The sequence below is a fragment of the Rattus norvegicus genome, chromosome 1 (genome assembly GCF_036323735.1).
Source record: "Rattus norvegicus strain BN/NHsdMcwi chromosome 1, GRCr8, whole genome shotgun sequence".
Lineage (NCBI taxonomy): Eukaryota > Metazoa > Chordata > Mammalia > Rodentia > Muridae > Rattus > Rattus norvegicus.
This window is the reverse complement of record NC_086019.1, coordinates 155,598,977-155,624,098: the sequence shown is the minus strand read 5'-3', so window position 1 is coordinate 155,624,098 and position 25,122 is coordinate 155,598,977. Positions and strand designations below refer to the sequence as shown.

The 25,122-nt window shown below is 39.4% G+C and overlaps 1 protein-coding gene and 1 long non-coding RNA gene across 32 annotated transcripts in view; one reads left to right on the top strand and one right to left on the bottom strand.

Annotated features, from left to right (window-relative positions):
• Positions 1-25,122, bottom strand: part of Dlg2 (discs large MAGUK scaffold protein 2) — a 2,051,694-nt gene that overhangs the window by 292,140 nt on the left and 1,734,432 nt on the right. For 30 of the 31 annotated variants that reach the window (XM_039089312.2, XM_039089327.2, XM_039089335.2 and 27 more), the window contains one exon: positions 14,321-14,423. In XM_039089312.2, the coding sequence (XP_038945240.1) occupies positions 14,321-14,423 (103 nt within the window). Of the gene's footprint in view, positions 1-14,320; positions 14,424-21,268; positions 21,404-25,122 lie in introns of those variants that run through there. The other variant, XM_039089431.2, reaches the window with a different exon arrangement.
• LOC120097342 (uncharacterized) overlaps positions 1-25,122 on the top strand; it is a 96,338-nt gene that overhangs the window by 57,215 nt on the left and 14,001 nt on the right. The window lies entirely within an intron of this gene.

Here is a 25,122-nt window from a genome sequence, read left to right as displayed (position 1 = left end):
AAAGAAAAGATTATACCTCACATTGTAAATACACCTTTTAAAACTGGCATATGTGCACAGATCTCTGAGAATCTTCAGGTACAGAACCTAATTTCAAGCCTCTATCAAGTGAATAGTCCCAGTAAGATCAGTTTCGCCCTATGACGAAAGATGTACATATTATTCCTTTAGAAGTAGCTTATGACTTAGGTGGTATGATCGATTATTTAAATGAGTTTCTGGGTTTTTTTTTTTAAATAATAACTCACCCAAGAAGTTTTATAGTGATTCCTTAAGGATCTGACTTTGTCTTGGTGTATAAAGGTATCCAACAGGAAGAGATTTATTCTTAAGTCACCTCACTTTCCTGCTCTGTTCCTTCCCTTCAGGCCACACTCTAGCCTGACCATGTTCACTGTCTCACTACCTAGCAAAGACAGATATGAATGCTCTTGATGATCTATATTTAGGGGGAAGACATATGCACAGTAGACTGACACATGGGCTCCTGAAAACCCCTGAATTGAATACATCTCTGGCAAAACTATGGGATTAGGACCAGTCATTGCATTGGCACACATCGGTAATAAAACCTGATGCTACAGCTTTATGGGACCTCCCAGTGCTTCGGGTAGAGGAATTGAACACAGTAGTGTCAAATGACAATGGTTTCATGGATCCAAGTACACTATAGAGCCACATTTCAAACAATAATATGAATACATCTGAGCGTCTTGGTAGATTACAGATTCCAGCCTGCTACGGTTGGGTTAATACTTGTCTATGTTGTTGGCCTTGTACCACATCTGTTAGAAGGATACTCCTATAATTCAGCACAGCTCCATACTTACTTAATAATTCCCTATCACTCCAATTTTTAATTCATATTCCTCTATGCTGCTTATCACCATCTGATACATTTTATAGTAGGGAAGACTTCTTTGGTTCACTGCTTTGTCATTTTCCTGGAACACAGGAGCATAGGAAGCATCCAGAGAAAGAAAAGGATATCGGTGAACTGAATCTGTAAGTGATACCATGACAGGCTGTCTCAATTTCATGGAACAAATTAGACTAATAAGTCTGTAGTTTTAATGTCAGGAATATAAGTATCCTATTGGAAAACAAAGGGTGGAGGAAATCAGGCCCCTCCACTGTCTATGTAAGCAAACACTGTATGATTGCTGATAGGGACTTCCCCAGGGTCTTTCCTATCTAGTCTCCATGCAAGCCACACTGAGCCCCTCCAGTGTTTCCACAAAGCTCGGAGCTATCCCATTAGGGAGTATCAGCCTTTTCATAAGGAAGGTTTGGAACGTAGTTTCTTCCTTTTTGTACCTTAGCTGATAACTTTTACTGTTCACATAGTTCTTCAAATGAATGGTAGGTAATTATTTCAATACCAATCAGTTTCTCATATTAAATTTAGTTACTATTATATATGAAAGGAACAGATATTGTAAAATTTGGCTTTGATCTCATGAGAATGTTTCGTAAAGTTCTTTTTGTTAAATGTATAATTAGACTATCATTAATGTTTGCAAATTTTATCAGTGGCATTAAAGTTAGTTTTTAGAAGTTGAAACAATACCAGAGCATTAAATCCTTTTTCTATGTTCCAAAACAATTGTGGATTTTCTGGAATGCAGGACAGAGGGGATTGCTAAAGTTGTTAGAGAAAAGTTCCAAAGGACACCATCTAAAAATTGTGAGCATGAAATGTCTAGGGATTTATTTAACATTTCTCTAATAATAATTCTCTAATAATTAAACATTTCTCTAATAATTTCAAAGTTCTAGGTCATTCTTCTATATCTGTTGAACAAATATTTCTTCAGTATTTACTGTTAATATTCATCAGCCAACACACTGGAAATATTTAATATTTCTTTGTTTTCTTTAAACAATTTTATACAATATATTTTGAGAATTTGGTGGTTTGCTTTGACCTCTGTATTGGACATGCTCTGGATGTGTCTCTCAGGAGAGATCTATATCCAGTCCCTTTCCATATGCATTTTTTAGCTTCGTCAATCTTATCTAATTTTGGTGGCTGTATATATATGGGCCACATGTGTGTCAGACTCTGAATGGCCGTTCCTTGAGTCGCTGCTCTAAACTTTGCTTCCATATTCCTTCCTATGAATATTTCCCCCCCTTTAAGAAGGAGTGGACGCATCTGCATTTTGGTCATCCTTCTTCTTGAGCTTCCTGTGGTCTGTAGATTGCATCTTGGATAATTTGAGCTCTTTGGCTAATATCCACTTATCAATGAGTGCATACCAAATGTATTTTTCTGTGATTGAGTAACCTCACTCAGGATGATATTTTCTAGTTCATTCCATTTGCCTATGAATTTCATGAAGTGATTGTTTTTGATAGCTGAGTAGAACTCCATTTTGTAGATGTACCACATTTTTTTAATCCATTCCTCTGTGGAAGGGCATCTGGGTTCTTTCCAGCTTCTGGCTATTGTAATAAGGCTGCTATGAACATAGTGGAGCATGTGTCTTTGTTGTATGTTGGAGCATCTTTTGGGTATATGCCCAAGAGAGGTACAGCTGGGTCCTCAGGTAGTGGAATATCCAATTTTCTGAGGAACCTCCAGACTGATTTCCAGAATGGTTGTACCAGTCTGCAATCCCACCAACAATGGAGGAGAGTTCCTCTTTCTCCACATCCTTGCCAGCATCTGCTGTCCCCTGAGTTTTTTTATCTTAGCCATTCTCTCTGGTGTGAGGTGAAATCTCAGGGTTGTTTTGATTTGTGTTTCCCTGATGACTAAGGATGTTGAACATTTCTTTAGATGCTTTCTTTCTATTTCACTAAGTCCTCACAGAGCCTTCTCACCTACCTACCCAGGCAACTTCATATTCTTTTTCTCCCCTTCTCTCTTTCTTTTTCTCTCTTTCTCTTCCTCTCTCTCTCTCTTTCTCAAAAAAAAAAAAGAAATGAAAGCAAAAAGAGACAATAAGACAAAAAAGGCGTACACACTCACACAAACAAGAAAAAAAACCCATCCTCCAAACAGTCTTTTTTGTGTTGGTCAATAACTCCTAGACACAGGGCCTGCTATGGAGTGTGGTTAATGTATCCAGTGACACAACATTGGCCAAAAACTGATTTTTCTTTTCCAGCAGTTAACAATTACAACTGGCTTTGTTTTTAGGGTTGGACTTCTTTTCATACTTTCAAGACAAGCCTCACCCTATAACTCACTGATAAAGTATATTCAAGCTCCTGTTGCGAGAATTAATAAAGGAGATGACACAAATGGCAGCCATCTCTTCTACACTTGAGTGGAGCATGGTGTAGATCACAGGAAGGGGCACAAGTATCTGAATACATGTCTGAGTTCAGAGAAAGAACTCACATGACCAAGCAGCTTAAAGGCAGACTCACTGTGGAGCATAAAGATCCCTTGGGTTGTAAGGAGTTTGTTGGAGTGGAGCACATGGGGTTTCGGAGAAGGAACCCACCAAATGAAGGAATGGAAGCAGGGAAATCTGGGAGTAAATTTAGAAGCAGGGAATAGTTTTGTGCAATCAGGGAGCAATGAAAAGGATGAGACTGTGGACAATGGTAGGGTAAATAGTGTTGGTCAAGCGAGGCTGGCTGGAGAACCAAGATGAAGGGAATGAGCTCTGAGTGCAAGATCCTAAGGGTTCTGTCTTATAGAAAGATAATTCGGAAAGCAATGACAAACATCTAAAAAAAATCAAGGAAAGAGAAAGGATGAGGTACGTGGTGTGTGTGTGTGTGTGTGTGTGTGTGTGTGTGTGTGTGTGTGTGTGTGTTACTATGTTTTTAGGAGTGGTGTGGTAACTTCACAAAGTAAACCAGACAAAAGTTTTGGTTTTGCTTTTAAAATAAGAATCAGCTTCTCACGGTGCTTAATGGAATTGTTCCTAAGGGATCAGATATATGATAAAATGGGAAAAAAAAGAAGACCACTGTGTTCTTATTGTTGTTCTTACTATTTTTCTAATTATTAGTGTAACACATATAAAATTTAAGGTGATCATATGACACAATTGAATTTAAGGAGATGGTAAAATATTACAGTCACCTTGAAATGGTATTTTGCATAATTGTCTAAACTGGCTTTAGTTTTATTATTTTGAGCCTCACACTGAAAAAGACAGTGCGGACAGGGTAATGTACACAGAAGGGACCATCCTCCTTTTAAACAGGACTGTGTATACACACAATCTGACTTGGTAGCACAAGACTCTCCAAAGAAGACATTTATTACACCTTAGAACAACTATATTTGAAAAATCCGTGCTAAGCACCATCATAATTCAACAGTTGGCATTTTGCTACACATTTTCCTTCAATAATCCTCTTTCTACCTTTAAACATAAAATAATCATTTTATTTGCTCAAGCAAGTAAAAATGAAGGTTTCCTTTGACTACCAACTACCTTAAGTGGAAACACAAGCACCGAGGTTTGTAAATACCTCTTTCAGTAATTTAGCAATATGATTTATAGAAGTATCTATGGTAGTACCTGGGAGACAGAGAGAGCAGAACACAGATATGATGTATGTTTGCATGGAACCAGGAATCTCGTAGTTCAGCAGGATATTCTTTCTTCCTCCTTTCTAAAATGCCTATCTTACCCTTTTTCAAGGTGTAGCTCCATTCCCACATTTCCACAATATGCTATTTTTTTTCTGTTTTATTATGGATCCTGCGGGTTTCTTCTTTTCTTGCCGTTTCAGAACTCTTTCATAATTCTTAGAGCTAGGGCCATTACCACAAATGTTGTTCATCGGGAACTGATTTCTCTTATGTATAATAGTTATTTCTCTTCAGCAAGGTGAAAAAATTACTTAGAAATGAATAACATGCAACATACGTGCGGTAGAAGACAAAATTTCCTGAGTATCAAAGAATGTTGAACAGGGCATACATCGCCTTCCCCGATAATAACTTGAAAGTGACTAAAAATGTATTTACTAGAAGCCTAGTTCTTTATTTTTGTCTCTGAGTGAGTGTGTGGATGGCCTTCATGTGCATGTGGATGTGCACATGTGTTGTGTGTGTGTACGTATGGGTGTGAGAGTAGCTACATACATACCGCTGAGTGCTAATAGAGGTGTAAGGAAAACTCCGGTGTCAGGCCTCAAGTTCTACTTTGTTTGAGCCAGTCTCTCTTGTTTTCAAGTGCATACATAAGGCTTGCCTGTGAACTTCTGTTAATTCTCCTGTCTCCATTTCCCATCTCACTGCAGAAGTTCTAGAATTGCAGATGTACACTACCAGGCCTGAGTTTACATAGATTCTGGGGATTCAAGATCACGTTCTCAAGTTCTCATGGCGAGGCAAGGTCTTTATCCAAAGTTTCATCTCCTCAGCCTAAAAACCTACTTCTTGACCACTCCAAAAGAAATGCAGTAACATTTCATCACTATCACAGAGGATACACTACTGACAGAAATGAAAGGGGCCCGCTAAGAATTCTCTAATGAAACCCCGCAGCATACTCTTCAATTCACTTGTTAATTTAAAAGTAAATTGTCAGTCCCACACCCGCGGATCCCGGCCCGCAGCAGCTCTCTGCTCCCAGACCCGGTGAGAGAGAGACCCAACCGCCTGGTCAGGTGGGCACTCCTGAGGCTGCAGAGCGGAAGAGACCACCAACCCTGCTCACCCCTGCCCACATCCCTGGCCCAAGAGGAAACTGTATAAGGCCTCTAGGCTCCCGTGGGGGAGGGCCCAGGAGCGGCAGGACTTCTGCGCCTGAGACACCGCCGGAACCTGAAAGAAACAGACCGGATAAACAGTTCTCTGCACCCAAATCCCGTGGGAGGGAGAGCTAAACCTTCAGAGAGGCAGACAAGCCTGGGAAACCAGAAGAGACTGCTCCCTGCACACACATCTCGGACGCCAGAGGAAAAAGCCAAAGACCATCTGGAACCCTGGTGCACTGAAGCTCCCGGAAGGGGCGGCACAGGTCTCCCTGGTTGCTGCCGCTGCAGAGAGCCCCTGGGCAGCACCCCACGAGCGAACCTGAGCCTCGGGACCACAGGTAAGACCAAATTTTCTGCTGCAAGAAAGCTGCCTGGTGAGCTTGGGACACGGAAGCAGAATTTCTCTAGGAGGCACGGTCTGTGTTTACCGGAAGTCCCACACCCGCGGATCCCGGCCCGCAGCAGCTCTCTGCTCCCAGACCCGGTGAGAGAGAGACCCAACCGCCTGGTCAGGTGGGCACTCCTGAGGCTGCAGAGCGGAAGAGACCACCAACCCTGCTCACCCCTGCCCACATCCCTGGCCCAAGAGGAAACTGTATAAGGCCTCTGGGCTCCCGTGGGGGAGGGCCCAGGAGCGGCAGGACTTCTGCGCCTGAGACACCGCCGGAACCTGAAAGAAACAGACCGGATAAACAGTTCTCTGCACCCAAATCCCGTGGGAGGGAGAGCTAAACCTTCAGAGAGGCAGACAAGCCTGGGAAACCAGAAGAGACTGCTCCCTGCACACACATCTCGGACGCCAGAGGAAAAAGCCAAAGACCATCTGGAACCCTGGTGCACTGAAGCTCCCGGAAGGGGCGGCACAGGTCTTCCTGGTTGCTGCCGCTGCAGAGAGCCCCTGGGCAGCACCCCACGAGCGAACCTGAGCCTCGGGACCACAGGTAAGACCAAATTTTCTGCTGCAAGAAAGCTGCCTGGTGAACTCAAGACACAGGCCCACAGGAACAGCTGAAGACCTGTAGAGAGGAAAAACTACACGCCGGAAAGCAGAACACACTGTCCCCATAACTGACTGAAAGAGAGGAAAACAGGTCTACAGCACTCCTGACACACAGGCTTATAGGTCAGTCTAGCCACTGTCAGAAATAGCAGAACAAAGTAACACTAGAGATAATCTGATGGCGAGAGGCAAGCGCAGGAACCCAAGCAACAGAAACCAAGACTGCATGCCATCATCGGAGCCCAATTCTCCCGCCAAAACAAACATGGAATATCCAAACACACCAGAAAAGCAAGATCTAGTTTCAAAATCATATTTGATCATGATGCTGGAGGACTTCAAGAAAGACATGAACACACTTAGGGAAACACAGGAAATCATTAATAAACAAGTAGAAGCCTACAGAGAGGAATGGCAAAAATCCCTGAAAGAATTCCAGGAAAACACAATCAAACAGATGAAGGAATTAAAAACGGAAATAGAAGCAATCAAGAAAGAACACATGGAAACAACCCTGGATATAGAAAACCAAAAGAAGAGACAAGGAGCTGTAGATACAAGCTTCACCAACAGAATACAAGAGATGGAAGAGAGAATCTCAGGAGCAGAAGATTCCATAGAAATCATTGACTCAACTGTCAAAGATAATGTAAAGCGGAAAAAGCTACTGGTCCAAAACATACAGGAAATCCAGGACTCAATGAGAAGATCAAACCTAAGGATAATAGGTATAGAAGAGAGTGAAGACTCCCAGCTCAAAGGACCAGTAAATATCTTCAACAAAATCATAGAAGAAAACTTCCCTAACCTAAAAAAAGAGATACCCATAGGCATACAAGAAGCCTACAGAACTCCAAATAGATTGGACCAGAAAAGAAACACCTCCCGTCACATAATTGTCAAAACACCAAACGCACAAAATAAAGAAAGAATATTAAAAGCAGTAAGGGAAAAAGGTCAAGTAACATATAAAGGGAGACCTATCAGAATCACACCAGACTTCTCGCCAGAAACTATGAAGGCCAGAAGATCCTGGACTGATGTCATACAGACCCTAAGAGAACACAAATGCCAGCCCAGGTTACTGTATCCAGCAAAACTCTCAATTAACATTGATGGAGAAACCAAGATATTCCATGACAAAACCAAATTTACACAATATCTTTCTACAAATCCAGCACTACAAAGGATAATAAATGGTAAAGCCCAACATAAGGAGGCAAGCTATACCCTAGAAGAAGCAAGAAACTAATCGTCTTGGCAACAAAACAAAGAGAATGAAAGCACACAAACATAACTTCACATCCAAATATGAATATAAAGGGAAACAATAATCACTATTCCTTAATATCTCTCAATATCAATGGCCTCAACTCCCCAATAAAAAGACATAGATTAACAAACTGGATACGCAACGAGGACCCTGCATTCTGCTGCCTACAGGAAACACACCTCAGAGACAAAGACAGACACTACCTCAGAGTGAAAGGCTGGAAAACAACTTTCCAAGCAAATGGTCAGAAGAAGCAAGCTGGAGTAGCCATTCTAATATCAAATAAAATCAATTTCCAACTAAAAGTCATCAAAAAAGATAAGGAAGGACACTTCATATTCATCAAAGGAAAAATCCACCAAGATGAACTCTCAATCCTAAATATCTATGCCCCAAATACAAGGGCACCTACATACGTAAAAGAAACCTTACTAAAGCTCAAAACACACATTGCACCTCACACAATAATAGTGGGAGATTTCAACACCCCACTCTCATCAATGGACAGATCATGGAAACAGAAATTAAACAGTGATGTCGACAGACTAAGAGAAGTCATGAGCCAAATGGACTTAACGGATATTTATAGAACATTCTATCCTAAAGCAAAAGGATATACCTTCTTCTCAGCTCCTCATGGTACTTTCTCCAAAATTGACCATATAATTGGTCAAAAAACGGGCCTCAACAGGTACAGAAAGATGGAAATAATCCCATGCGTGCTATCGGACCACCACGGCCTAAAACTGGTCTTCAATAACAATAAGGGAAGAATGCCCACATATACGTGGAAATTGAACAATGCTCTACTCAATGATAACCTGGTCAAGGAAGAAATAAAGAAAGAAATTAAAAACTTTTTAGAATTTAATGAAAATGAAGATACAACATACTCAAACTTATGGGACACAATGAAAGCTGTGCTAAGAGGAAAACTCATAGCGCTGAGTGCCTGCAGAAAGAAACAGGAAAGAGCATATGTCAGCAGCTTGACAGCACACCTAAAAGCTCTAGAACAAAAAGAAGCAAATACACCCAGGAGGAGTAGAAGGCAGGAAATAATCAAACTCAGAGCTGAAATCAACCAAGTAGAAACAAAAAGGACCATAGAAAGAATCAACAGGACCAAAAGTTGGTTCTTTGAGAAAATCAACAAGATAGATAAACCCTTAGCCAGACTAACGAGAGGACACAGAGAGTGCGTCCAAATTAACAAAATCAGAAATGAAAAGGGAGACATAACTACAGATTCAGAGGAAATTCAAAAAATCATCAGATCTTACTATAAAAACCTATATTCAACAAAATTTGAAAATCTTCAGGAAATGGACAATTTCCTAGACAGATATCAGGTATCAAAGTTAAATCAGGAACAGATAAACCAGTTAAACAACCCCATAACTCCTAAGGAAATAGAAGCAGTCATTAAAGGTCTCCCAACCAAAAAGAGCCCAGGTCCAGATGGGTTTAGTGCAGAATTCTATCAAACCTTCATAGAAGACCTCATACCAATATTATCCAAACTATTCCACAAAATTGAAACAGATGGAGCCCTACCGAATTCCTTCTACGAATCTACAATTACTCTTATACCTAAACCACACAAAGACACAACAAAGAAAGAGAACTTCAGACCAATTTCCCTTATGAATATCGACGCAAAAATACTCAATAAAATTCTGGCAAACCGAATTCAAGAGCACATCAAAACAATCATCCACCATGATCAAGTAGGCTTCATCCCAGGCATGCAGGGATGGTTTAATATACGGAAAACCATCAACGTGATCCATTATATAAACAAACTGAAAGAACAGAACCACATGATCATTTCATTAGATGCTGAGAAAGCATTTGACAAAATTCAACACCCCTTCATGATAAAAGTCCTGGAAAGAATAGGAATTCAAGGCCCATACCTAAACATAGTAAAAGCCATATACAGCAAACCAGTTGCTAACATTAAACTAAATGGAGAGAAACTTGAAGCAATCCCACTAAAATCAGGGACTAGACAAGGCTGCCCACTCTCTCCCTACTTATTCAATATAGTTCTTGAAGTTCTAGCCAGAGCAATCAGACAACAAAAGGAGATCAAAGGGATACAGATCGGAAAAGAAGAGGTCAAAATATCACTATTTGCAGATGATATGATAGTATATTTAAGTGATCCCAAAAGTTCCACCAGAGAACTACTAAAGCTGATAAACAACTTCAGCAAAGTGGCTGGGTATAAAATTAACTCAAATAAATCAGTTGCCTTCCTCTATACAAAAGAGAAACAAGCCGAGAAAGAAATTAGGGAAACGACACCCTTCATAATAGACCCAAATAATATAAAGTACCTCGGTGTGACTTTAACCAAGCAAGTAAAAGATCTGTACAATAAGAACTTCAAGACACTGAAGAAAGAAATTGAAGAAGACCTCAGAAGATGGAAAGATCTCCCATGCTCATGGATTGGCAGGATTAATATAGTAAAAATGGCCATTTTACCAAAAGCAATCTACAGATTCAATGCAATCCCCATCAAAATACCAATCCAATTCTTCAAAGAGTTAGACAGAACAATTTGCAAATTCATCTGGAATAACAAAAAACCCAGGATAGCTAAAGCTATCCTCAACAATAAAAGGACTTCAGGGGGAATCACTATCCCTGAACTCAAGCAGTATTACAGAGCAATAGTGATAAAAACTGCATGGTATTGGTACAGAGACAGACAGATAGACCAATGGAATAGAATTGAAGACCCAGAAATGAACCCACACACCTATGGTCACTTGATTTTTGACAAAGGAGCCAAAACCATCCAATGGAAAAAAGATAGCATTTTCAGCAAATGGTGCTGGTTCAACTGGAGGGCAACATGTAGAAGAATGCAGATCGATCCATGCTTATCACCCTGTACAAAGCTTAAGTCGAAGTGGATCAAGGACCTCCACATCAAACCAGACACACTCAAACTAATAGAAGAAAAACTAGGGAAGCATCTGGAACACATGGGCACTGGAAAAAATTTCCTGAACAAAACACCAATGGCTTATGCTCTAAGATCAAGAATTGACAAATGGGATCTCATAAAACTGCAAAGCTTCTGTAAGGCAAAGGACACTGTGGTTAGGACAAAACGGCAACCAACAGATTGGGAAAAGATCTTTACCAACCCTACAACAGATAGAGGCCTTATATCCAAAATATACAAAGAACTCAAGAAGTTAGACCGCAGGGAAACAAATAACCCTATTAAAAAATGGGGTTCAGAGCTAAACAAAGAATTCACAGCTGAGGAATGCCGAATGGCTGAGAAACACCTAAAGAAATGTTCAACATCTTTAGTCATAAGGGAAATGCAAATCAAAACAACCCTGAGATTTCACCTCACACCAGTGCGATTGGCTAAGATCAAAAACTCAGGTGACAGCAGATGCTGGCGAGGTTGTGGAGAAAGAGGAACACTCCTCCATTGTTGGTGGGATTGCAGACTGGTAAAACCATTCTGGAAATCAGTCTGGAGGTTCCTCAGAAAATTGGACATTGAACTGCCTGAGGATCCAGCTATACCTCTCTTGGGCATATACCCAAAAGATGCCTCAACATATAAAAGAGACACGTGCTCCACTATGTTCATCGCAGCCTTATTTATAATAGCCAGAAAATGGAAAGAACCCAGATGCCCTTCAACAGATGAATGGATACAGAAAATGTGGTACATCTACACAATGGAATACTACTCAGCTATCAAAAACAACGAGTTTATGAAATTCGTAGGCAAATGGTTGGAACTGGAAAATATCATCCTGAGTGAACTAACCCAATCACAGAAAGACATACATGGTATGCACTCATTGATAAGTGGCTATTAGCCCAAATGCTTGAATTACCCTAGATCCCTAGAACAAACGAAACTCAAGACGGATGATCAAAATGTGAATGCTTCACTCCTTCTTTAAATGAGGAAAAAGAATACCCTTGGCAGGGAAGGGAGAGGCAAAGATTAAAACAGAGACTGAAGGAACACCCATTCAGAGCCTGTCCCACATTTGGCCCATACATATACAGCCACCCAATTAGACAAGATGGATGAAGCAAAGAAGTGCAGACCGACAGGAGCCGGATGTAGATCGCTCCTGAGAGACACAGCCAGAATACAGCAAATACAGAGGCGAATGCCAGCAGCAAACCACTGAACTGAGAATAGGTCCCCTATTGAAGGAATCAGAGAAAGAACTGGAAGAGCTTGAAGGGGCTCGAGACCCCAAAAGTACAACAATGCCAAGCAACCAGAGCTTCCAGGGACTAAGCCACTACCTAAAGACTATACATGGACTGACCCTGGACTCTGACCCCATAGGTAGCAATGAATATCCTAGTAAGAGCACCAGAGGAAGGGGAAGCCCTGGGTCCTGCTAAGACTGAACCCCCAGTGAACTAGTCTATGGGGGGAGGGCGGCAATGGTGGGAGGGTTGGGAGGGGAACACCCATAAGGAAGGGGAGGGGGGAGGGGGATGTTTGCCCGGAAACCGGGAAAGGGAATAACACTCGAAATGTATATAAGAAATACTCAAGTTAATTAAAAAAAAAAAAAAAAAAAAGTAAATTGTCGGTTATTTCCTTAAGCTGTTTTGCAATTTAAATGTCGTTATACAACCAAAACAAAAATCTAATCAATCTTTCATTCCAAACAACAGTTCACTTAAGGTTTGGCTGCGGATAAAGTTTACAAAAGGGAGAATAAAACTGATTGCTTCCCCTTTCTACTTCCTCATTTCCAACTGCCATAAAGCTGTGGCAAATTAGACCCATCCGGTGAATCAAGTCCGTGCATTGTTATTTTGAAAGACACTTTCGTTATTTGCAGGTTTCATGATGACCATCAATTGGTGTGATTTATAAGACACACCTTTAATAGGCCTCTTGATGAAGTATAGTCCATTATCTTACTGGAGTATAACGCTTAAATAAAATCAGGCTACAGCAGATTCTAGTGGAAGCATGGAAATTCATCCTGACAGAACCAGAACACGATTGTTTTCATTTTCCGTTTTATAATGGATACACTCCCTCCTCTTAGGAGAAAGAAATGCATCAATATTTAAGAAGCAAAAAGTCCTCTTAGCAGAATTTAGGGAGCCTGTGCTCATCTTCTGTCTCATCCCCACCCATCATTCATCCTTTCTTTACCAGCCCTGTGGGCATCTGGGACACAGGCTGACAGCAAAGTGCATTTATTAAAATTTTGTTTAATTTGCTCACAAATCCTGATTCTAAAGTCAGGTACCAACAAAGCCAATTTGCCCAGACACACATGAAAGAAGGTGATTTATTTATTCTTTTATAGAACATGCTGTCCACCAATAATGATAAGACGTAGACTGCCACAGGCAAAGACCCATACTTCAACCTTCCACAGCACCCACGGTAAAATGAATCAATGAGGTATCATTTGAAAAGAACAAAGGAGTTCTTTATATCTGGCTCATGGAGCCTTTCCTTCACTACACTTTGTAATCTTATCTTTAGTTGTTAAATCCAGTCCTTTCCTAACAATTCACTTACATTTCTTCAAGAAGGAAGCCATATTCTTCTTTTCCTGAAACAAGATGTATCTTTACCATTTTGTTTTTGTTTCACTTGCAGAGGACCATTACACACACACACGACCACATACCTCTTCACATCCTAGTTGTGTCACCAAGGAGCATTTTAATCATAGAAACAGATGTTTAAATAGAGTTAATCCCATTTGGGATGTTACTCTAACAACAGTATCTCATCAAGTACCTGACTTCCTTCCTTCCTTCCTTCCTTCCTTCCTTCCTTCCTTCCTTCCTTCCTTCCTTCCCTTCCCTTCCCTTCCTTTCTTCCTTTCCTTCCTTCCTTCCTTCCTTTTTCACAGTTATTGATTTTAGAGAACTCTATAGTTGAAAATCGAGTAGAATGTCTAGAGACATTAGTGAGAATTAAGGTATTGCCTTGAGGACAGAAAAATCGTCTGCTTAACACATCTATTTCTAAAGAAGTTTCTCCTCCTCCTTACTTCCTAAGTCTAAATTGCTTTCACAGTATCCAGTGGTGACTACATAAGGACATAAAGGAACAGAGCTGGTTTTGGCTTTTGGGGTATTTGAGTTCATTTGTTCATATGAGTTTTCTAACTGCTTGATGTTCTGGAAGATTGGGAGCAACAACTTTTGTGAGATTTAGGGGACATTCATCATTAAGTTTCTATCACGAGTAGTTTAATAAAAATATTACTGATCTTGATCAAGATTAGCACTGAGAAGCAGCAATGTATCCACAAAGAGCCATTCTGTAACATTCAGAGCATGAGTTCTGGAACATTCAGAGGATGAGTTTGACTCACCTTCAGGTTGATATTGTGCTATGATTGTCACTGTCTGCCCCGCCCCCTTCAGTGCTGCAGCTGCCTGTTCATGAGATGCTCCTCGGAGATCGATACCATTCACCTAGAAGACAGATCAGACTTTTAGGCACAATATCTGTACACCAAAAGAAGAACAAAAGTTTTCCAAAATTAACAGGCTATCTAAAATTACTCCATGTTCCTCAAGATTTCTTCATTTGTTATTCAGGTGTTTCTTATTTCAGCAAGCTTCGTAGTCATGATTACTTTTAGAAAGCAAGGCCATGAAATTTCATCTTGTGTTTGTGGCACAGCCTAGCTAGGATGGAAATATTTTATCCATCCCTGTCCACAAGAGTTTCAGTGTGTGTACTGCTATGTTCCCATGGGTTTCCCGGATTTCTAGGGCAGATTGGCTTTACAACTAGAAGGGGAAATGATAATGAAGAGAGACACATGTAATGCCAACAGACAAGTATGTGCCGACAGATTCACATATTCAGACGACGTTCTGGGGAGACTGTATGGAATGGGCCTGGCTAGCTGCCAGATCCTTCTCTTTGGGTAAGTGCCTAATCCTGTCACGTGGAGCTTGGTGAGACAGCCTTGAGCTGTGTTCCAAAATAAACCCAACTGCCCCACTTCTCATGCACAATTCCATAATGAATTCTGACAAAATGAAATAGAGTGCCTGGAGTTTATTTTGCTGTCACTAACTCCCATTTTCGAGCCCATAGACCAGAAGAGAAGTGGAGCATCTATAAAACAGGCCCTGACCTCAGCCTGGAAGAATCAAATCACCAGCAAGTCAAGCCCAGTGAGAAGCAAAAGCTAAAGTCTTTCTCCAATCAATAGCGCCAATAAGCCATCAGGATATAATTGCCACTGAGGAGAGGGATGGTGGGTGAGGGCAAAGTAGAACAAGAAGCTTTCCTGACAGAAGTGAACATATACCGAGTCTAGTTTTCTAACCAATTCAGATGGTACCCTCACCCTGCTCCCCTTTATTCACAGGGCAGCATGCTATGCCCAAGAGAAGACTTCAAAGTTGATCAGCATATCCACATGTTCAAAACATTCTGCTTTGGCAATCTTCCTTAACAACAATTCTGAGAAGTTAAATGCAGGCCTGGTTTACTATTTTGGTTCCCTAGCTGGCTTGCCTCCTCTGTAATCTTCAAGTTGATGGCATTGCTTCCTCATAGTAACTCTGTTAAAGTATCGTCATTGATATCTAGAGTGTCTTTTGCCTGTCCTCTGGTTTTCTCTTCTGGTGAGCTTTCTTTTCCAAGCATTAACTATGCATTAGTTTTGAGAATCCCACTGTGCTACGCCTGTTGGGCCAGGCATTAAAAAGTGACTGTCTTATCTTCTCTCTGAGGCTGTTTTCTCTCATTTCAGAAGGAAGGAACAGTTAGGCCATTACGATCTAAAGTGCCTATGATGGTAGGCACACCTGCATTCTTGGTCCCCAGCTGCTTGCACTGTTGGGGGACATTGTGCAATGTTTAGGAGGTATAGTCTTGCTGGAAGAAATACATCACTAGAGACATACATCATTACAGACAGTCTTGGTGATTTTATAACCTCACCCTACTTCCTGCTCTCTTTGCTTCCTGTGTGTGGTTGAGATGTGACCACTCAGCCTCTTCCTCCTGTCACCTGACATGTCTCTGCTGCCATTGTGGACTTTCTCTCTAGAGCCATGAACCAAATGAACTTTATCCCTCCCTATAAGTTGCTTCAGGTTGAGGGATTTTATCACAGCAAAAAACCAACCAACCAACCAAACAAACAACAACAACAACAACAACAACAACAACAACAACAACACCCTAACAACCTCTCTTTGATTGGAGAAATACCAAAGCTCCTCAAGAATAAAGAACAAGTCATTTTCAACACTGCCAATGATGCTAATGGGCCAGAAGTAGGATTATGGTAGCCAGAACTGCACACTATCAGGTGTCAATTTTTTTTAAATAGTTTCTTCTACTGTAAAACAACTAGCTCTTATTTAAAAATGGACATTACTAGAAAATATTTCCAAAAATTATACAAGAAAAAACTAAGTGAATTCTTACCATTTTCACTTCCATAGTTGGCCTCTTTACTGTCTTTTGGTCTGGAATTCACCCATGTAGAGCATTTGGCTATATCTGAATTTCTGTTGTTCTTGTTACATAAATACTTTATTACTTGTCTTTTAACTAATGAAATCAAATATTATGTATAAATATAACTTATTTTGGCTATCATTTAACAATGTAACCTAGGCATCTTTCATACAAGCTCATGTCACTTGAGTTTTTAATTGAAAGACTGTTCCTTGTAAAATGCTCTAGAATTGCTCAATGAGATTCTTACTGATGTTGTTAAAATTGGTTCCATTTTTCTTTAGTACATTTATGAATGTCTTCATGAAGGATAAATGCTCTGGACAGGGTCTTTGTAAGACAAAGGGTATATGGTTTTTAAATGTTGTTATTATATAATTAAACATCATTATTTATTTAACATTTAAATGATTAAAAAGGTAATCATCTTATTTATCAGATATGTTGATATACAAATGGAAGTAGTACAGATGCACAATACCATGTATCAAAATTAAATTGGTATAAAAACACAAAATAAATATTTTTCTACTGTTACTTCAAGAACTATCTATTTGGGGGTTGAAAAGATGGCTCAATGGTCAAGACTATTGTTCTTGAAGAGGACCCAAGTTTGGTTCCCAGATTCAGATAGCATATAATCACCTCTAACTCCAGCTCCAAGGGATCTAATACACAGGGACACACACACAAATATAAATAAAAGTAAACATAAAATGTAATAATCTTGACGACTTCCTATATATAGTACACAGTACTTTGGCATGACTATAAACCAGTTATAAATATATGATTAAATGTTTATTATTTAGTATTTAATATACCATTATAACAAAGAATATTTAATAATAATATTTAAATGAGGGTATATTGTGTACATTGTATCATGTCTTGATTTTACTCAAAGAGCTTTCTGAGTTGATGTTAATGCTTTGAGACAGGTTCTGTCTGTGTAGTTCCTTAAACTCACTATATAGGCCAGGCTGGCCTCAAACTCATAGAAACCCTCCTGATTCATTTTCCAAGTGCTCAGACTAAAGGAGTATGCTACTCCAGCTAATCTCAGGGAATGTTCTTAGTTACATTTTACATACACGCATTGATTTCATTAATCTTAATGCTATATAAAGTCCTAGGATTTATCATGAACCATTTTATGTCACTAGTTCACAGTTAATGAACACACTGGTTCTTTAACACTTTGCTATTACAAACAATTCAATAATAAATACCAACTAATGGTAAGTTGAATAAAGGCGATTTTGATAGTCATTGTAATGCTCCTGTAAAAATGGGGCATTCATTTATATTCCTACTAATAACATGATTTTGTATTTTTATACTAATTATTTGCACATACCCCAACATTTGACTTTTTCTATTTTGGTAAATAAACAATTATATTTTTAATTAGATTTCTTCAGTTATGAAGGTAAGTGTTTTTTATGCTAATTGGCTTTTAATTTACTTTTCCATAAAATGTATGATTCACTATATTTGCTGACTTTTTTGTTTAGTTTTTAAAGTTTTATCTGCATTTTTAAAATATTAATCTTCCCCTTTCAAACACATTTTACATTATGGAACATTATATTTTAAATTAGTGTGCTCTCTGTAATAGAGATAGTCACATTTATCATTTTCTTTCTTCTTCAAAAGCTTTAGACTTTTCTACTCTATTTTTAATTCCAAATGATTTAATAAGTTTCCCTTATTCTCCTGTAATGTGATTATAGCTTTGATTTGGCTCTTTAAACTTATAAGAATCTACATCCTTGGTCTTTAATCTAGTGACAGCTCTTGTCAAACAATTTTATGTTTTGTGACAACAATGGTAGGTAAACATCCATTTTAAATGTGAGGGAAACACAAGGTCATAATATTCTGGGGCACAGAGAAGTTACCAGGAGGCATGAGGTAGTTTTCTGCAGGAAATACCACTGAGAAAAATACCTGAATGAGTTATTCAGATGAGAATGGAGAGACAGCAGTTTCCCAGAAGGATGCCAAAAACCAACTTCTATCAGCAGTAATAAAATCAAGGAATGACTTTTGTAGAATACTACTATCTTGAAATGAGAGTAGTGTCCACCCACAGATTTAACAAAATTATTAATTCTGAAAAAATACAAAGGGGTGGCCCAGTGGGAAAAGTTTACAGAACTGGTGCCAGGTTTCAATTAAAATAGTTAGATAAAGGCACAAAGGAATGTACAGCAAATCATTTCACAGTTAGGGGTCTAGGGAGAATATGGAAGAGAGGCTGCTGAGAAGAAACTGGGGCAGACTCCAAAGTAGCTCTCTTTTCTGGTTTTTCAGACAGACTATGGATAGTAAGGTGCACAGATGTAGTCCCACTGTTTTAAGAAAATGTAGAGGGATCTTGTCTTTTCTCTACAGTGGAGAAACGACTTCACTGTTCTGAAATGATGTAATAAGGTGAGCAGATATGCACGACTCTTCACGGACTTAGTCAGGCCACCAATGAGACACTGGGAAATGATGGTATGGAGGTCTGCCATCCCCTGGGCCTCTGGATTGTAAATTAAGTGATTCCATGATTAAAAAAAAAACTTCAAATGTGTTTTAGAATTAGTAAACTGTTTTCCCACCTCTCATTTTGTACTAAAGAAGGTGAGACATAAACAAACAAAATAATAAAAACACTCACATGTAGTTAGTGAATAAAGCAGGGAAATTACAGGCATTTCATAATCTAGAGTTTAGGCGTTCTGGGTTTCAAGCATGGGGTGCATAGAGGAAGTAAGGGAATGGCACGTGGAATCTTAATTGCTATGGAAAGTTTTGTTAGTAAGTGCCCAGGGCTCTACTGAAGCCTAGAACATTTCCCCTGTGTTTGGTAAGATGACCCTGGTAATGGTGAAGTCAGGATATAAGACCTAAGTGTTCAAAAATAAAATAGCCAGACAGGAAATGATGGTAATGTTGCAAATGCTATAAGATGAAGGCTTGAATTATGAACAACCAAATGGAATTGAGGATGAGACAGATACAGACTTCAGAAAAGAAACAGAGGGGGGATTGCTTCTGCAGCTGTCCTCAAGTGTTCTGAGATCCTTCCAGGGTTCAAACAGTATGTGTACTATTCATTAGATTAGAAATAGAAGGTAATAAAAATATTATAATTTTTAATTACTGGGCCTGACAGGGTGCCGTGATTTAAGAGAGTGACCCAAATTGAAAGTGAGTTGAGATGAGAGAGAATCCTGTATTTCATTTTGGAAATGTTATGTTTCCATTGGACATGTATGGCTCTTCAGGCTCCTGAAAGCTATATAGCAGGGGTTTAGAGAAATGGACAATGTTAATCATTATTTTTCTATTTACGTCTCCAGGGTCAGTACATGAGCACAGGAGAGCCGCATACACAAGGGGTTTGCTGTAGAAAGTAGCAATACTCAGATCACCCACTCCACAGAGCAGAATCAGGTTAGAAGAGTTATTATATGTAAAGCTCCTAGAACAGTGTCTGACACAAGCTTAGGACATACAGTTACCCTCTACTGTTGGTTCATTTCCAGTCATACATGAAGTGAGAGGGTGACCCGGGCTAGTCTAAACTACTCCAATAAAGGGCCAGTTAATTGACTAGGAGGAAGGCAGGGTAGTAGATCCTGAAAACGGAAGCACTGGACCCTGTAAATTTAGGCATCCCAAGTTGAAGTGGTATCTCACTGTAAGCCTATTCCACTGGGGTCATCCCCTCATCTCTCTGTGCCTTAGTTTCTTCATTGAGGGAGAGAGACTCATACTAAACGTCTGAGCTCCCTTCCAGTTTTTAATAAACAATCATACTCTATCCTCAGTATACATTTTGTTGACAACTTGAGAAAAACGGTTCACTCAGCTTTAAACTTTTGCATCACCCTAAAGCAAGTTTCAAAGTGAATGAACTATAAATTGCATGCGAAGTAGAAATTTCTAATTAAGCTCCCTGTTCCTCCTGGAGGCAGCAGCACTTGGCGGAGAGTGATAACACTTCTGACAGTAGCTGCCTGAGAACTTGGGACCAGAGTTCTGGAACACAGGGAAAATGAAAAATTGATATTGGATATTTACGTGTCTTAGAAGTTAAGCATTAACATTCCCTTTAAGTTTGGCTCACTGATGCAAAACGTGCAAATTTATATTTTAAAAAAGATTGAAAATTGTCTGAGCTTTGCCAAAGGCATCTGTAGAGGACTGATCACTTTGCAGTCTTTAACTGAAAATAATATCAGTCTAGTTACATAAACCCATCCTATGGGATAAAGCACAGGAAAGACCTTTCAGGATCCATGTACTTGGAATAATAACTATCTCAATGAAAGCAGAGAAGAAAAGGGTACCTGAGACCTCCTTGCCAATTACTGCACAGACCCATGATCTAGTCACTATCTGCAATGTCGATGAATTTGACTAGATGTTTATAAATCTCTTTTTTTAACCATATATTTTCATTTGGATACTGAAGATTTCAAACTTGTGCTCAAAATCAAACAATTTTCTCCTGAACCTAATTGTTTTTTTCCTTACTCTCAACAGATAACAATACCACATCCACCACTTGAGCTCCCCAGTAGAGAAGCTTCCTGCCTCCTCTCTCATCTCTTCCTGTAATCCATCAGCAGCTCTATTTAGTCTAGCTAGAAACCCTGTTACTCTTTGCCTGATCCACCCCACCTTTGTCAGCCCAGCAGTTGTCCTTGGGATGTAGCAGGAGGCTGTGAATTTCTACTGTGTCTGGGACTGCCTCATGCCCACATTGTTTCCCTTTCACCGGCCAGCTATCATAAAGTTCACATAAAGTCCACACCTTTCCTTCCCTTACCATCTTCTCATTGGCTTCTTGTTCATTTGATTTGAGTAAATTCCAACTCCTGGCCTTGATCCCGGCCCATCCCTGTATTCCATTTCACACGACTCTGCTGTTTTCCCACAAGGACCTTTATTCTGTTTGGCCTCAGATTAAGGTTCCTTCCGCCTCTGGGTATCTGTGCCAGAGATTCGGTCATCTGAAATATCCTTCCGCCATTCTCCTATCTGGCCAGTTCTTTTCCTAATTCTCAGCTTACGTGCCAGTTTCTTAGAGCATTTTCCTCGTGCTCTCTCGAACTTAACCTCTTTGCCGTCTTGGAAAGACCGTGCTTTAATCTACAGAATTCAGACCTATTTGATAATTTACCTCATTTACACATCAAAAAAAATCTTCCCTTGAGTAAAAACTTCATCTCTTTGCCTCCATCCCCTTAATAGTTAAAGATATGTAAAGGCTAGGTAATAGTCCTTCAATTAATAAATGTTTATAACCATTAGATCACATAATTTTATGTAAATCATCAAATTTTATTTCACAATTAATTACATTTACTTATAATAAACCAAGTACTGGTAAGAGACTTTTCCATGACGCTGTCTTCCTGGGGGAGTACCGTAGGCATGGAAACAGAATCTTTGGGGGTGGGGCTTACTAATCTTCTGCAAAGCTTTATGATGATGGATGATCGGTCAGATGTGGCTGTCCCTGGTGATGTAGCTCTTTATATTCTGTATGATGAGGCAGAACTTCCTTAGCTGACAAACTGGTTTGGAGGGGGTGGGGCTCACCAGCTATGATGCAGTGGAAAAGCTCCAGATTTCCCCTTAACACACAGACGTGAGGGAGAATCTCTACACACGAGAACAGTGGTCTGTCATGTGCATCACAACCTCACTGTCATTCCAAGGTCATGCCCATCATTTGTTGGTTTCACGGGGGCGTCTGTGTGCATAGGTGGTATCCACGAGGGTACAACTACATAGGTTAGTAACTTTGGAAACACTACTGCCAAGAGTCCTCACACTTGGTCTTCCTCACACTGCCAGGCAAAGAATGAGTGAGACTTTACTGCTGTAAGATCCACTGCACCTATCATCTCCCAGCTCTCTTTTCAAAATTCCATTCTGGGTTAAAATGGGTGTGTTCCTTGAGACTGATTCTCTTAACTGGAGTAAAATTCAAAGCTATCTTTGGTGGATTCTGGTAATAATTTCATCTATGAATTTAATCATAATTGTCTTCTGAGTCACCTTCCAGCCCAGTTTAATTTTAAAAGAAAGAGACTGCCACAAAGTGCTTTATTCTTCCTCCAAAATTCTCTTTGGGTATGTATATGGTTTCTAGGTCGCTGACATGTTTTCACTAAATTAATCTTCTGCTAATGGCCATCAACAGGGAATTGAATAAACAGATTGTGAAATATTTACCTAGCAAAGAATAGACATTTATTTATGGCAACAGCATATACATCTAAGATTCTGAAATTGAAAAATGTCCATGACACATTGCTAAGTCAGAAGAAAGTTTTAGAAGGATATATATATATATATATATTATATATATATATATAATATATATATATATTATAAGGATATATTATAAGTTTTAGAAGGATATATATATTATATATATAATTCTAATTTTCTCATAAAAATAAGCAGTAAGGATATATGGTGTTATAGAGAATTGGTTATGAGAAATCACATAACCAAATACTAGTAGATTCTGTAAAGTACTGTGGCTGGGTGGGGCAGAAATGCTTGTGATTCTTTTTAAAGCCTATAGTAAAGTCTGCATGATTTTTAAGCCATCACAGGTAACCAGCGCAAAATTAGAAATTATAGCATGAGGCAGTTTTAAGGACTGCAATTGACATTTGTGTTTCTTTAACCCCCAACATTATTTTCATATTATATTCCAATCCCAAATGAGCTTTGTTAAATTAAGTTGTCGAAATTACGCCCAAAATAGCAGAGAGATTTGAAAGCAGCAGAGAAGGTTCTTTCTACTTACCCTTGAGTATCATTTATTAGGCTCATTAATACAGTAATTAGGTTTTTCTAATCTCATTGTTTCATCTAAATGGGTACAAAGGCTTACAATCAGATTACATTTACCACTGCTGCCATTTTTGTGCTACCTTTTTATTTTGTTCTTATCTACTTTTCTACACGAGCCCTAAGTATTGATCCAGACCATCACAGTAGATTTCCTTTCCAATTTATTTTGTGCAGTTTCAAATAGCAGAAAACTCGGAGAATAGTGCACTGAAATCGCACAGAACTTCCATTAAGATCCAACAGTTCTTAAAGTTTTACATTTTTTCTTCCTCTTTCTCTCTTTCTTTTTTTTTTTTTCTTTATTAACTTTAGTATTTCTCACTTACATTTTGATTGTTATTCCCTTTCCCGGTTTCCGGGCCAACATCCCCCTAACCCCTCCACCTCCCCTTCTTTTTTTTTTAATTGTTTTTATTAACTTGAGTATTTCTTATTTACATTTCGAGTGTTATTCCCTTTCCCTGTTTCTGGGCAAACATCCCCCTAACCTCTCCCCCTCCCCTTCCTTATGGGTGTTCCCCTCTCCATCCTCCCCCCATTGCCGCCCTCCCCCCAACAATCACGTTCACTGGGGGTTCAGTCTAGGCAGGACCAAGGGCTTCCCCTTCCACTGGTGCTCTTGCTAGGCTATTCATTGCTACCTATGAGGTTGGAGTTCAGGGTCAGTCCATGTCTTTCTTTAATTCTTACCCATCTTTCTGTTAGAACAGGGCGAGAGGTGAAGGGATAACACCACCATCAGCTTTTCTGAATAATTTGGACATGTCAGCAAGGCATCTCCTCGGCATAAAGATGCCTCAGTACACTCCTCGAGCCATGCTCTATCAAAGGAACCCAGAAAAACTAAAACTGGGTCGATGCTATATAATATAATGCATTTATTCAAATTTCCTAGGTTTTTTTCTTTAAGAATCTTTCAGGGATGTTTTAGTTAATGATTTATTTATTCCTATTGTATGTGCATTGGTGTTTTAGTAACATGTATGTCTGTGTGAGGGCATTCGGTCCCTTAGAACTGGGAGAGACAGTTGTGAACTGCCAGGTGGGTGCCGAGAACTGAACCTCTGGAAGAACAGCCAGTGCTCTTAGACACTGAGCCGTCTCTCCAGGCTTTGGTTTTTCTTTTCTTAAATCCAGAATTTTAGCACTATGTGTGAATTGCATGTGGTTTTTATTGTGAGTTGTTAGTCATTATTAATCTAGAGCATGAAATCACTTTTCTTTTAAATACATTGACTTTTTAAAGAATGGCATCAGGCCAGATGTTTTGAACTGTCCCACAACTTGTGTTTACTTATTTGTCTGATGATAATTAAGGAAAAATTTTAGCACAATCTAAGCAGTGTTGTGTATGGCTGACTAAATTGCAAGCAGGAGCAGCCACATGTGTGGTTGACTCACTCTTTGTAATTTCCAGGTTGGTTACTTGTGTAAGGACTAAAACATCTCTTCACTTGAAAGATAACTTTTCTCTCTGTTGGTAGGAAATCCGAAGAGTCATTTTTTTTTGAAGTCACAGAGTCCTTTTCTTCAACATACTCTCCCAACTTTCCTCTTTTACTTCTGGAAATATCTATGGATAATACTTGTCTAGACATTATTTGATTGAGATTTGAAGATGGTGATTTTGTATTTTTCTATTTCTTGTGTAATCATTAGCTGATACTCTCGTGCAGAAAACTTTTTTCTTCTTATCCGAGTATCATCACAGGCTCAAACTTCTTGAACCTCCATGTTGTTATCAAATGCTTCCAATATCTGCTAATCTCCATCTCTTCTTTCTCTCATTGTTCTTTTCACAGCTTC